This window comes from Contarinia nasturtii, unplaced genomic scaffold (genome assembly GCF_009176525.2).
Source record: "Contarinia nasturtii isolate CC-2019 unplaced genomic scaffold, AAFC_CNas_1.1 Cnas_scaffold_4311, whole genome shotgun sequence".
Lineage (NCBI taxonomy): Eukaryota > Metazoa > Arthropoda > Insecta > Diptera > Cecidomyiidae > Contarinia > Contarinia nasturtii.
In genome coordinates this window covers 3,718,899-3,732,965 of record NW_022201606.1, presented here as the reverse complement: position 1 = coordinate 3,732,965, position 14,067 = coordinate 3,718,899, and the positions used below count along the sequence as shown (strand labels likewise).

Sequence of the window (14,067 nt, the reverse complement as noted above, 5' to 3'; positions counted from 1 at the left end):
GGACCGCGACAATTTTCAGTTTTTGCTCAGATCCGTAGGGCTCTCTGGTTTGGTCTGTGATAAGCCGGTGCAATGTGAATTCGGCACGTGCAAAAGCATCTCAATTATATGATGACATAACCCCTAATTTGATTGTTATTTTAGCTGTCAGCCTATCGGCTTTGAACGCAAATCCATTCGGTCAAAGCTGCAGAAGATAAGCCGAAACCGCTCCAAAAAATGTCATTTGAAGCTGACAACTTGTTTTTAATAATACACAAACACATATTGACACATTCAAATGCGATGTCTACACACAGCACATATCACGCTACGGCATCTCATGTCACTATTGAATAGCATCACATATACATTCACATGCGCAACAACAAGAAACCAAACATAAAGCAAGTAGTTGTGCAGTTTTTTCGTATGTAATAATACAAAACATTGCATACGTCACACGTTGTTGCCAATACATTTACTTCATTCTCAAGACTAGCGCATACGGAAGAAAGAAAGTATCAAAACGAAACGTCGAAAATAAAACATACGGTTGATATATTTTTTTTCTGTTGTTGTTCTACTAAAGTGTCTGCTCGAAATAAAAACAGCAGCTATGGCATTAGTATTGCGTTAGAGTTCAGTCGATGTGCACGCTTATTTCATTCGAAACAGAAAATAAATTACCCTCAATTCCAAAACAAATCGATAGAACGCCGTAGCGAACTTTGTGTTTTTCATTTTCAAGTGTTTGCGGGATTTTACATATTTTGTTAAAGCATTTCAGAATTAAACGAAGGAAATTAGAATAAAATATTTCAAATTAGTAAAAAGTGCTTTGCGTGTATATACGTCACCCAACAAATGATGTCAATCACATTTAATGGATACAACACGAAGTAAATGATGGTTAATAAATAATGGTTTGTATAGATTTTGTATCCATATTTTTTTTTCAAATTATATATCTGTTAGTTAAATATTTGAGATTTTTATTGAAGTGCGTTGAAAACTAACTTCTGGCATGAAAATAGTGAACTGCGTATGTACGACATTCAATGTTCAAGAGGTTTTTTTTTATTTACGTCAAAGGTTCAATGAATCCACTTCATTGGTGGAAAAGGGGGATTGACTCAAAAAAACTATGGCTGCTTTACCATTCGCATGATTCTTATGGCGCTATAGAACAATTGGTTGCTATGAATCACCATTTGTGCATCGATATTTTTTATGGTTTACTGCAAGTCTTTATATTATAGTATAACGAACTCATAAATATTATTGCATACACTCATACCGAATCGAAAATAACATGCAACACCTTTGATTGACAATGTAGCAAATCAAAATATAATTTCAGAAGATGAATTGAACCCTTCATTTTCGAAAGTTTTTAAATTAAACGTATCAACGAATTTTTGTGTGATTTTCAAAACTAAAGTGCGTGTCAGTAAGTTGATCTTGGTGTTTGATATATGTAATAATAGTTCACCATTCCATGCAGAAAAGCGAAGATTTAAAATTTTGATTTGATACGTTTGTGTTGTTGTTGCTATTCGTTACATGCATTGTGTGCAGGTATACTTTCAACGCCGCTGGTATGCTACACGCAACGAGGTCATAGACAAAGCCTTTGCAGTATTCTTTGTTTCGTTGTGCTTTTTCGCATATGATATACATGTTATGCTTGAGAATATCTGAATACACTGTATTAAATTTTCATTTCGAACAATATGCACATATATTCCCATGAAAATGAAAACATTAATATCCATTATGGAAAAATGGAAAACTAGATTCTGCACAAATTGAGTTCCATGAGAGTAAAATGTAGCAGATGACATTATTTATTGCGAGTTGGTTTAATTTAGACCATTTAAATATTGATTTTTTAATGAAAATTCTCCCATGGCATTGTTTGACGTGATGTTTTTGCACAATCTAGAAGCTATAGATAGCTTTTGAATATATTGCGTATCGATTTTTTTCCATTAAAATAGAACTACGTCCATACTGGTTCAAGTTTCACCTGAGATCGTGGAAAAAATAAACAGACTGTCATTCCATTGTGATAAAAGAGTCTTCTTTGGAGAATTTCATGTCATAAATTGTAACATATGTTTTCAGTCACATGTGCCCAATATTGATATCTCACGTGTGTGTGTATATCACATATGCCAAACATACTCTGTTCAAACTAATCAAACAAATGGTCTGATTTGGTTTTCTACCGAAAAACGTCTGCAATACAACGTAAACTATTCATTTAATACATACCAAAATGCTGTACTGCAAAGCTGTTTTCAATACACCACTAAACATGATCATACACATTACGGTAATGGCACGAACCGTGCCGATGAATTACATAGACATTCGCTGTAGAGTTCGGAGAACGCGTTGATCACTTTATTACACACATGATTGTAATAAAAATGTAATAAAGATTATTCAAATTATTCAAATAAAAGCGAACGTAATCCAACTGATGCACTCTACTGCTGTGGGCAGCAATCAAATTCTTTGCCGCTTGTAAATGCCATTGCACCCGAAAAAGAAAACAAAGACATAGAAGTTATTTAGCATACGCTCGTTATTCCGTCTCGATTGAAGCTACTAACTTCGGTCACATTTTTATTCATTCATGCATTCTCTTTTTTTCCTTCCTTTACATCCATCGTCATACTACTTCGTTGTTTTTATGTCGCCGCTCGTTCTCTACAGCAAATTATTATTATTATAGGTTTATTGCCTTTCGACCAGAGTGTGCGTCTCGAGTTTGACTATGTGCAAATTGTTTGACTTTATTTTGGATTGGGTTGGATTCGTAGCCGTATATTGTGAATTGACACATACTGTCAAAAATACAAGATAAAAAATAAAAACGAAGAAAGAACATGAACGGCGATGACTAAGCGGTTGCGTATTTCTCGATTTCAACGGGCAAATTTTAATTTATGTTGTATGGATTATGACAAAAAAACACACATATTTTGAGCGAATAAAATAAATGCGCATCACACACTCATGAAATTTTCATAGAAAGCGAATTTGTTCGTTAATTTTGATGGTATTTATAGAGTTCAAGTGACGTAAAGATGTGTGTGTAAAATTCAAAATATTTAATTCGTTATCCGAATGGCTTTACTGTAGAATGGCGATCAAACGTAGACGTGTGTGTGTGTATTTCACAAAAAATGACATGCATGTTTAGTCACGGTCTAATTTATGAATATGGTCTCTTCTAAGAAGGAACACATTATTCAGGTGTGTCAATCTCGTAAAGATTTTGATCAGATTTTGTATCGTTTTGCAATGAAACTTGCTTGCAATGAATGTGCATGTGCAAAAGGGGAATATTTCGGATTGCGTGTGTGCTTCTTTGGAGAAGTGTGATTCTCATATTCCACATGACTGATGACTTTTTAATCACTTAATAGATACATTTTACAAGTTGATTGCCCGGCCCCTCAGTTGACATGACAGCCTACAATAAGATGCTATAAAAGCAATCTATTTTACTTCTTCATAAAATTTATATCAAGGGTTATGCCTTGAGAAATTATCTCATTTAAACTAAATTACCATATTGGTGGTATTTATTGACTTTTGGCATTGTAAACTCCATGGTTGAGCTGCTAATTTTTTGTGTTTGTGTTCAATTCAACTGAAGGAAGGTTAAGTGTTCAATAAATCATAATATTCACTCAAAGTAGTTTCAAGCAGAGACGCAATTTTGCAAATAAGCTTCACTCGATCAAAGTGGAAATGTTTAACAAAGGTGATATCCATGCACACATAGAACGACGTAAGTGTTATAAAGTCACAGACCGGGTTTTATGACAATTGATTGCGAGCTTAGAGGGGATTAGGCACATAGTCACGTTTCAATTGTTTGTATAGTTCATTTAGAAGTTTCTATTCTGGTATACAAATAAACTGAAGTGTTGTCGACACACAATAACAATAAAAAAGGCGACCATATTCATCTGAGTGAATTATTCAATTGATAAACAAATTGGATTGTTTTTTTTATTTTAAATGACTGAATATCTATTATCTAATACTAAAATCTAAAACAATTTACACAATCAAGTGAAACAAAAAATTAAATAGACAAATTTTATTGCGTCGTAATCTAATTTATAACTTTTTACCATTTAGTGTAATTGAGGAAAAGAGAGCCACCTATTTTCTGATAGTGTTGCTTGAAAATTGATATTCACAAGGGGAAACGCACATCGGAGAGGAGAAACTATTCAAAATGCCATCGTTACGGCAGCGGGTTTCAACATACTTTCGTCAACTGAGTTTCATTGCTGAGCCGCATCGAGGTGTCGATTCACGATTTGCAAGCACGTTAAGTCCGCGAAATACACCAGACGATCGTTGTTTCATTGCAAAATATTTGGAGAGGTAATTATTTCTTATTTATTTTACATTGAACAATCTTTAAAATATTTATGAATTTGTACGAATTTAGTCAAACGGATGACCGCATTTCTAATGGCCACCACACTGAAATATTGCATGGTAAAGAGCCAACCGATTTACCGGATTTGAATCTTCGACCATACGACATTGGACCACACACTGTGACCGCATGTTGTACCGGACCGGTAATTCACTTTTCACCTTACCTTACAATAACTTTGATTCATATTAATTTACTTCATTTTCAGGATAAAGGATTAACTGCAGTAAAACGGTCACGTGCTCATCTTTCTCATCTCGGCGACGATATCGATTTTATCGATACATCAACTGAGGATCCGAACGAGCGTAAAAGTGTACCAAAACCAGAAACCAATTTTCGCCTTCGTTACCAACAACAGTTGAAACAAAAATCCACCACAATCAATCAACCCGATCAAAATGCAAACAAAGAGACAACATCACCATATGAAAATGGCGTACGCGCAAGAAAATTGTCCAAAGGCGAAACGGCAACAGACGAAACGACGAAAATTCATCAAATGACAACTGAATCGAAATCGGGAAATAAAGTTAATATTATTGTTCGTATGATTAGTACACAAACCGCACCAGATAATTTCAATAAAAATATTGAAATCCCCAAAGAAAACATTTCACCAAATGACAATACAACGTATGCGGGTAATCAACAAAATTCCATTAAACCAAATGATTTGATGACTAAAAGCACAATACTGAATTGTAATACTATAACGTCGCCGGACGAATATGCCGGAATTTCGAATTGGAAAATGGAAAATGAGAATGCTTTCGGATTGTCAGTGTCATTATACGAAAAGAATATGATTACAAAAGAACCGATTGGAAGTCCAATTGCGGACTGCTTTGGGATAGTTGCTCGTGGCAATTCGATTGCTATGGCATTGGCGGACGGCGTTAATTGGGGTTTGTGTTGATTTTCAATGAAATAAGTATGCATTTTTGTAAGAAATCACTTTGCTTTTTAGGTGAAGGTGCTTGTCTTGCTGCAAGATCAGCCGTCCAAGGTTCATTGGAATATTTAGACAAAGCTGTATTCGGACAAGTGTCAGGTTACATGGCGAAATCAACGCGAGAAATTTTCGTTAGTCTGTTGCGTAGTTTTGGCGCTGCTCATGCTTGCATTCTCGAAACGGGCGGAACTTTGACCACACTTACAGTGGCCGTGATTCTTCCGCTTGCCGATCCCAAATATACTGGAAAATCGATTGTTTGTTCGTGTAATGTGGGCGATAGTTTGGGCTATGTCTACAGTAAAGAACGAGGTGTTCGAGAATTCACACAAGGATCTCACGATGTAAACTCGATGCGTGACATGCGAGATGCTTTGGGATGCCTTGGGCCGGTTGATGAAAGTCAGAAACCTGAATTGGGTAATCTGACACTTTCGATGACCATTGTTGAAGCAAATGACATTATATTTCTCGTATCCGATGGTATATCCGACAACTGTGATCCGGTTGTTGGTAAATTTGCCGATGCCCTAACAAATGAAAATGACTTTCAGCGTCCTTTAAATGGCGATCAGACGTTACCACAGAATGAAAAACATAGACACATCGGACTGGCACCAAAACGTCAAAACAAAAGCACTTCCGCGATGCCTGGAACCGGGGCCGATTCATCGAAAAACTCCAATCTAAATTTCCAATTACAAAAATCCGAAACACAACCAATCCGTCCACTGCGTAGATCGAACAAAGAATCGTCAATTACATCTCCAACAGCTTCGAATCCCAAATCAAATCAAATGCCTTCCTCCCATACGCGACCGAAATTTTTGCGATCTCAAACGCTTATTGAACCATCGCGTAGCCGAATAAACAAAAACCCAACCATAAAATATCGATTATCACCAGCAGGTTTGCCCCTCATAACCGGACCTCAACGACACGCACTCACATTGTTACGCATAGAAGATTTATTGGAAAATGGTATTAATGGAAAACTACAGCCATGCGTTTCAGCACGAAAAGTGTGCAATATTTTAATCGAATTTGCCCGAATGATCACATCAGCCAAACGCAAAATGCTTGAACAACGTGAACTTTTTTACAAAGTAGCTACCGTCGTCGCACCACCAGATCCTGAAACAGGAACATCAAGCGGCGTCATAAAGAAGGAAATTGAAATGAATCGCGTTCAACAGAGAGTCGCCCGAAAACGTGTTATTGATGGACAAACCTTTTCACTCTTACCTGGTAAATATTCTTTTCGTCTGAATTAAAAAAAAAAAAAAAAATCATTTGGTGCCGAATTGATAAGACATCATTATTATAATTACAGGAAAACTCGACCACGCTACAGTGGTGGCTGCAAGGGTACCCTCCATTACGGAAGCGATTACTCGACGCGATGGAGCCTTTGTAGAAACCAACTTTTAGAACATTTGATTACCAAACCAATTTTCTACAAAACATACAAAAAAATCCACATCCGATAATTACCTTTTTATATTGAGATATTATTACGACTGTACTAATCGGTAGACGCATTGCTTGTCTTATAGCACACACAAAATACAACAATTGTGTTACCAGCCTTTAAAATGTTATCCATTCAGTCAGACTCTGAATGTTTGTTAAAACGTCGTAAACATTTTGAGATGACTGATTTGGATAATTTGCACTTCAATTGATGGTTAAATCGTATATATTTAATACACATGTGTTTGAATGCTTAAAATCCCCGTAAACATTAAATTTAAACATGCGAAATTCCTATTTTAACTAAAGTGAAAATTTATTTAAATTGAAAAAGGATTTGATCTGATATATAAACAAAGCTATTTTTGTCTATTCATAAAATATAACTGTGCAAAATACGTAAAAGACGACTTCACTTGTTTTGTTTTAAAACTTTTTTATTTGTTATACTTTGAATCTGATTTTTCTTTTCATTTCGACGACATAAATTTGCTGCGTATCAGTTTTTCTGGAAAAAAGTAATGATTACGTGCAAACCATGATAATTAATTTAATTTTTTATGTTTATCCTGTGTTATGATGGGAATAATTCTCATAGAAAATTATTTTCTTTTAGAGAACATTTTTGATTTATTTTAAGAAAACGCAATATAATTTGTTCAATATTATTTTGACACGAATTTAACATTCAAATAAAAGCTATATAAAAATCATTTTACGCTTGTTTTATCAATGAGAGAAGATTTACAATATTTTTTTATATTCGATTGAATTTGAGAACGCTGATGGGACTTACTATATTTTTAGTATCTTTCGAGATGTTGCAACTATGAAAATTAATGGTAATATCGAAATCCATATTCACGATTTCCTCCATATATAGACCTTTTAAGCAATGACCCTCGACACTTTGTTTCAGCTCGATCGTATACTTGAATCCAGGTCGAATTAATACTGGTTCTGTTAATGTAACAACCGTTTTATTTTTTGATCCAAGGTTTGCTTTCAATTGGGAGAGAATTCTAGATGAGCCACATGAATGTGAATTTTCAGTTATTGTTATTTCAGTTGGCAGATCACTTCTTAAATCATGATGCGCTTCGTCACGATAGACTTTTAGGGCTTGGCAATCGAATTCACCGAGAAGAACTGGTTCGTTTGTTGAGAATGTTATCGATTCAATCGGATTCATGTAAAAATATTCTTCGACCTCTTCATCTGCCAATCGATCACATTCAACTATCTTTACCTCGTCCCATTCGGCTTTGCGAAATTTTTCGTTGAAAAATTTTGGTTTAAAATCTTTGGATTGAATCATCTGAATAATTTCCTGTATGTCATTGATCGAAAATAGGTGTCCAAATGATGGAATCAGTTCAGTAAATTGTTCAATCGACATCGATCTGAAGCGAATTTCATAAAATAGATCACCGAGGTACGCTTGCAGCGATTCTTTGGTTATTTCGTTTTGTTTACTTAAAGCTTTGACCCACGATACACACGCCTTGAATACGTCCATTTCCGAGCACGACAAAAGATTTATTTTTAAAATGTGGCACAAAACTTTGGATGTACATTTCATAAAACCATCGGACTTAAAGACGTTTTCGGTATTGAGTGTAATAAAGTTTTCACAGATTTGTTTGAATTCTGAGAGATCAAGAACGATGGCAGCATGGTAAATATTGCAGACATCTTCAGAGATGGATGAATCTTTCAGAAATCTCAAGCAAACGTTTAGACATTCGCTTACATTGTACTTGTGGCCGAAATTCATTACCTCGCACAAGTTTTCCATTGTCAACTGAACTCGACTGAGGTAGAAAAATTGTAAAAACTCTTTGAATGCGGAGACGTGAATGTCGGTAATTTTCACGTCGCCCAATTCTTTCATCTTACCATAAAACATTGCTTTGAATACATTGCTTATGGCAGCCAATTGACATTTGTGCGCCGGAATTCGTTCGACTACATCGTCATCATTTGATTTCACTGCAAAAAACACATCGGCTGTCTCATCGTCCAAATAAAGTTTCTCGCCAATTGATTGAATCGCTTGATTTTCATATTCGTTGGTTGTGTTTGGGTCCTCGGACATTTTGGACTGCACGAGATCAAAAGAAAGTCTTTTTAGTTCAGCCATTATTATGCCAAGATAAATATACTGATTGAACATGAAAGGCCATTATATCTAATTACTATATGTCCAAATATATTTTTTACCCAAATGCTGAGTCAGCAATCTAGGTTAGATGAAAATGTTCGTTCGAAAAACTATATTTCTGACTTACATTTCTGCACAATAGATTTGAGCCAAGAAGACACCACGATATTGATAGACAATGAAAACAACAATGACGATGAATAAGACTAAGAACTAAATTCGAATTAAAATATTTTGCTGGAACTATCCAATTTGTTGTAACAAAAATACTTGTAACGATATCTTTGAGCGTTGTGAGATATTTGTCATGTGCAGTCGACTTTGACATTTACATTGACACCGTTTGCACACTGCTAGCAAAGGAATGAAATAGTTTAATGAATTCTTTTGAAATCTTTTGTTAACGGCCATTTTATTTTGAATTTTTGCATGTTTATAACTGATTGAGTGCTATGGTTTGCCTCGGTCTACTAATGCTGAAAACATTGTGAATTAAATTTTTTTAAAGATATAAATCAATAAAAAGGCGATATAATTTAAGTTAATAAATATTTTATTAATTTTTTCATTCTGATAATAAATTCTCAATACAATTTGGCCCAAAATGGCTCCCCTTTGCATTAATGCAACAATTGTTTCTTTTTTTAAATATTTTTTGAATATTTTATGATGTAGTGAATTCCTATTCGATGAGAGTATGACTGACAATTTCGGATTTGATTATCTAAAATGCGGCCGAATTTCAAAAATGTTAATCTTCAAAGCGATAAATTTGTGTTTTTTTTTTCTTCGTTATTTTGCTAGAATTTTCAGTATTGTAAGCAGGCTTTAACCTACAAAGCATAATAAATTTAGCCTAATATTCAGCAACTACTGAAGATATTGTGGTTTTTTCTTTCTTTGATATTTGGATATCGATCGCAGTAGAATTGTACAATGCAACTCAGCCAAAATCGCTTAACTAACATTATCAATTTACTATATTGTGATATTCTGACAGATATGTGTTAATTCTACTATTGATGACCGAACAAAATGAATAATATTTATCATGAGCCACTGTGTTCAAATGAAACCGAGGGCTAAAGATATATGTTATTCATACGTTTGGCCCTCCGTAATAATCCTTCGCACCTAACTAAATAAACAACAGACTTATCAGACAAATACTACGTGCTTTAAATTCATTCACAAGCTAGTTCGCAAATATTCTTCTCTATTTTCATTTTCTTTTTATTAAATACTTATTCAGAAGGAAGGTCTTCATTCTGTTAAAGTTTAACACACAGACGCAAGTTGGAATATGAGAGATTGGACTGTTCGTTAGTTAGTATCGGAAAGTGTCTACTACCTGTATTTTCTCAAATATTGTAAAATACTCATGCAGTTGATTATTCTGACAATCAAGTGGTCGTAAAAAATTGGTCACGTTGCATGAAAAATAACCCATCAGGTAAATGGAGTTTGCGGAAATGTGTAAAAAAATCTATCATTAAAGCGATAGGTAGTTTAGTTCTAGGCCAATTGATGTTGATTTATTTTCTGTAGCAAAATCGAAACGTATAAAAAGAGACAGAAGCTCAGTTTGTGCTTTAAAGTTCATAAAGAGTAAGGATTTGAGAAGGATTGGTTGTAAAGCTATTTCAGTTATATCAATGGTTGTTTCTTTCGATTGTGGTTTTATGTTGTGCTGTTTTTTTTTTATTAAGACTAGTGCATAAAAAGGGTCGAAGAGGTGCAAAACAGTAAACAAAAAAGGGTTCCCACTTACTTCGATTCGTATGTAATGTATCTGTGTGTATTTTTGTTTATCGAATTCAACATTCATCTATTTAAAACAATAGAGTTTTGGTTTTCTGCAATTCCATCATTTTGGACATTATTTTGTTTTAAATGAAAACACTTTAAATTCAAATTTTATTTTATTGTTATTTCAATAGGTGAATTTCATTTTAATCGTCAAATGATTTGACTCTAATCAGAGTTACGTTTCAACTAAAAAAATCTTCGGAGGAAAAATGCTACCTCCCAATGATGCACTTCCATTATCAATGATATATAATTTCTTGTATAATATTCGACCATATAGTTCTACAGAGTCGTTCTCATCAATTTCCACTATTGAAGGTCGGTTTCCACCTTCAGTGTTCAACTATTATTATTATTCGGACAATGATATTTGATTTTGGTTATTTGTACATAAGCATATCAATATTTTTTTTTTATTTAAACATAACAATAAATTTTAGTCAATCGCTGCCAAAAATGGTGAAGCAAAAGCCAAATGGCTCATTTTAAAAATTGGTTTAATAATATAGCTAATAATAATAATAATAATAATACGTATTTGTGTGTGCTTTATGTAACACTATCCTCGCTCGTTTATGAATACAATTTTCAAATATAGTAGGTAAATATTTGTATGAATGTAAAATTCTGCATCTCTGTTTCATCTCGTATATTTAATATTTATAAATTATTAGTAGAGTAGAGAATGATATAATTATGCGATATTATTATGTTTATATTTATATGCCAAGTGTTTATGATTGATGTTATGATTTCGTTACATTTCATTCGGATTGCTCTCTCTTAACTAAGTACACAATTTAAGTTTAACATTCTTCTTTAAATCATTTCTTGTTTATCGTCGTATTTTTAAACTGGATATTTCATACAATGTTTTGGTTTTTTTTAAAAATTCCATTATTTTTTTCTTGTTGTTGTTGGATTCGCTAAAATTTGTCCCAATAATCGTATATTAGTTTTTCGGTGTAGAAGTTTTTTTGCTTTCATTTTTGAACGCATCACTTGTGATTTCTTGTTCCGTTATTATCGAAAGATTTCCAAAATCGGCATTACCAAATTCATCATCTGAAACGAAATGAAATTGTGAATGTGATTGAATGCAACGAACAACCAGAGCAAATAAAATGATTCTACCTAAATCGGTTTGATATAAAATTCAAAAAGTTAGTACAAAAGTGTAGAATTATATGTTGTATGATCTTACATCCGACCTTTGATACCGAAGATGTGAGCATGTGAATAACAAATGGAATAAATATAAATTGAATGTTAATGAATGTTTAATCATTACAAATGGAATGTTATGAAATGATGGTTTTTTTTTTATTGATGTTTTAATTTTTGTCTATAATTACCAGACATATGGAGTAAATTTGAGTGTGGTGGGGGCGGTGGTCGATTGTCAATAATATTCATATTAGCGGCCACACCATAACTTGATGCAGATAAACCACTGCCCGCATTTGCAAGATTATTAGTGGCACCAGATGTTAAATCAGAAGATAAATCGTCTACACAAAATTAGCCAACACCAAGAAAAACATTTAGTTATTTATTCCCATGAAATGAGGTGTGCGTTTAGTTTATGGTTTTTACAGTGCGAATATCAAATATGTTATTTATCAATGTGTACAGTGAGAGTAAATATTAATTAATTATTATCGAATACATACTTGTATGCTGTTCATAGTGACCGTTTTGCTGCATTTTTGCCGGTGATTCGGTATTCAATTGTGACGCAGTTACAGATCTTGTTTGCAATGTCGAAGCCTTTGTTGTACCCGGTTCGTCGACCAATTGCCGTAATCTCATCAATTGTGCTTCTAACTGTCGATTGTGATCTTCAAGAATTTGCATACGCGCTTCAAGTCGTCCTTTATGTTGTCGCAATAATTTGGCTTCGGCCATTAAATCTTGACCACCACTTGCAATTCCGATTGCAGCCTGTGCATCGTCCGGTGTTGAAATGGGAGTTTGTTTCGAACGCAAACGTTCATATTCTGCTTGTAATGTAGCGTTTTCTTCTTCCAAATCTTGTATAATTGCTTCTAATTCTTCACGTTGATCGGCGTCAACGGCGGCCATAACTTGTAGTGGTGATTTTGGAGCACCGTTACTGCCATTGTTCGGAAGTGTTTGACAGTATTGGGCAATCAATTGATGTTCGTCATCACTGTCAGGTGTTGAATTATTTCGTGAACCATATTCAACTTGTGCTAAACGTGATGCGTACATTTCAAGCCGTGAATGCATATCGTTTTGTAAATTATGTGTTGTGTGTTGAGGACTTGGTGCTGGACTCTCGAGAGCGTCGCCTTCGAGAACACTTTGAACCGGCAAATATCCCAGACGTGAATGCTTCTTAAAGTATTTGCTACTCTTGAATTTATTCTTGAGTGCTCGCGTAAAATCACGCATATCCTCGGTAGAAGTAGTCTATGGAAATTAGAAAAAAATTGCATGAAAATTGAATTCAAGCTATTTATTACAAAATCTATGTTAGGATAAATTTCAACTCACTGTTGTACAATATTCGTGCATTGGATGGCTAAGTTTATGATTTTTGCCACTGCGACCGAAGAAGAAACATGTCTGACACATGTCAAAATTGAAACACTTTAAGCAACGATAACGGAAGCCAACAATTGGATACTCTTTACAGATGTTACCTAGGGTAAATCACAGAGAAAAGAATTTAACTTAGTCAATAAGTAAGGAAGAAATGTAAATAATAATGGAAAAATAATCGAAAAATGTACAACTTTCCATTCTTCAGTAATAATAATGGTAGTAATTTTAAACAGATGTTACATTTTGCTTGATGTTTAGCCGCTTCGGCTGCAGCCAAACGATGCAAAACCGGTAACCATACTAGCGATTGGGGTTCATGCTGCAACCAACCCAAGAAATGTTGTGCTTCGATTGCAATTTCTGGCAATTCACCGGTGGACCCATTGGTTGCACCATTTTGATCTGGCTGAGGAATGCCAGCTCTCTCCAAACATGAACGAACCGATGGCTCAATGTTAGAACCACCGAACGCAGCCACCTCGCCCAATTGTCGTGGTACTTGAATACAATCGTGCAACAATAGACCAAGTTTACGTTGATCAACTTTACGCTCGGGATCGGCAATCAATCGGAACAAAAAACGATATTTCTCCTCCAAATGCCCCTTGCACAGTAGAATAAGTCCGACCTAAAATAGGT

The 14,067-nt window shown here is 34.4% G+C and overlaps 3 protein-coding genes across 9 annotated transcripts in view; 1 reads left to right on the top strand and 2 right to left on the bottom strand.

The window, feature by feature from the left end:
* Positions 1–478: 478 nt before the first annotated feature.
* Positions 479–7,513, top strand: LOC116350736 (PP2C-like domain-containing protein CG9801). The gene is made up of 6 exons (XM_031782649.1): positions 479–905; positions 4,147–4,398; positions 4,466–4,601; positions 4,665–5,364; positions 5,427–6,659; positions 6,745–7,513. The coding sequence occupies exons 2-6, from the start codon at positions 4,247–4,249 to the stop codon at positions 6,840–6,842; spliced, it is 2,319 nt and encodes a 772-aa protein (XP_031638509.1). The 5' UTR covers positions 479–905; positions 4,147–4,246; the 3' UTR covers positions 6,843–7,513.
* Positions 7,351–9,366, bottom strand: LOC116350737 (BTB/POZ domain-containing protein 3-like). The gene is made up of 2 exons (XM_031782650.1): positions 9,176–9,366; positions 7,351–8,988 (listed from the first exon to the last, which is right to left on the bottom strand). The coding sequence occupies exon 2, from the start codon at positions 8,980–8,982 to the stop codon at positions 7,642–7,644; it is 1,341 nt and encodes a 446-aa protein (XP_031638510.1). The 5' UTR covers positions 8,983–8,988; positions 9,176–9,366; the 3' UTR covers positions 7,351–7,641.
* Positions 9,367–10,739: 1,373 nt separating this feature from the next.
* LOC116350799 (dystrophin, isoforms A/C/F/G/H) overlaps positions 10,740–14,067 on the bottom strand; it is a 135,548-nt gene continuing 132,220 nt past the window's right edge. For 5 of the 7 annotated variants that reach the window (XM_031782736.1, XM_031782739.1, XM_031782738.1 and 2 more), the window contains 5 exons: positions 13,669–14,056; positions 13,378–13,526; positions 12,531–13,293; positions 12,213–12,368; positions 10,740–11,922 (listed from right to left, as the gene is read on the bottom strand). In XM_031782736.1, coding sequence (XP_031638596.1) covers positions 11,810–11,922; positions 12,213–12,368; positions 12,531–13,293; positions 13,378–13,526; positions 13,669–14,056 — 1,569 coding nt within the window. In that variant the 3' untranslated portion in view covers positions 10,740–11,809. Of the gene's footprint in view, positions 11,923–11,991; positions 12,069–12,212; positions 12,369–12,530; positions 13,294–13,377; positions 13,527–13,668; positions 14,057–14,067 lie in introns of all 7 variants that reach the window. The other 2 variants (XR_004202053.1, XM_031782737.1) reach the window with 2 other exon arrangements.

What these genes read in the sequence shown, in the direction of transcription:
- LOC116350736 (XM_031782649.1), top strand. Translation starts at nt 4,247, where the DNA reads ATGCCATCGTTACGGCAGCGGGTTTCAACATACTTTCGTCAACTGAGT. An exon ending in ATTGCAAAATATTTGGAGAG is followed by an intron (nt 4,399 to 4,465) that starts GTAATTATTTCT and finishes GTACGAATTTAG; the next exon opens with TCAAACGGATGACCGCATTT. An exon ending in GGCGGACGGCGTTAATTGGG is followed by an intron (nt 5,365 to 5,426) that starts GTTTGTGTTGAT and finishes TTTGCTTTTTAG; the next exon opens with GTGAAGGTGCTTGTCTTGCT.
- LOC116350737 (XM_031782650.1), bottom strand. Translation starts at nt 8,982, where the DNA reads ATGTCCGAGGACCCAAACACAACCAACGAATATGAAAATCAAGCGATT.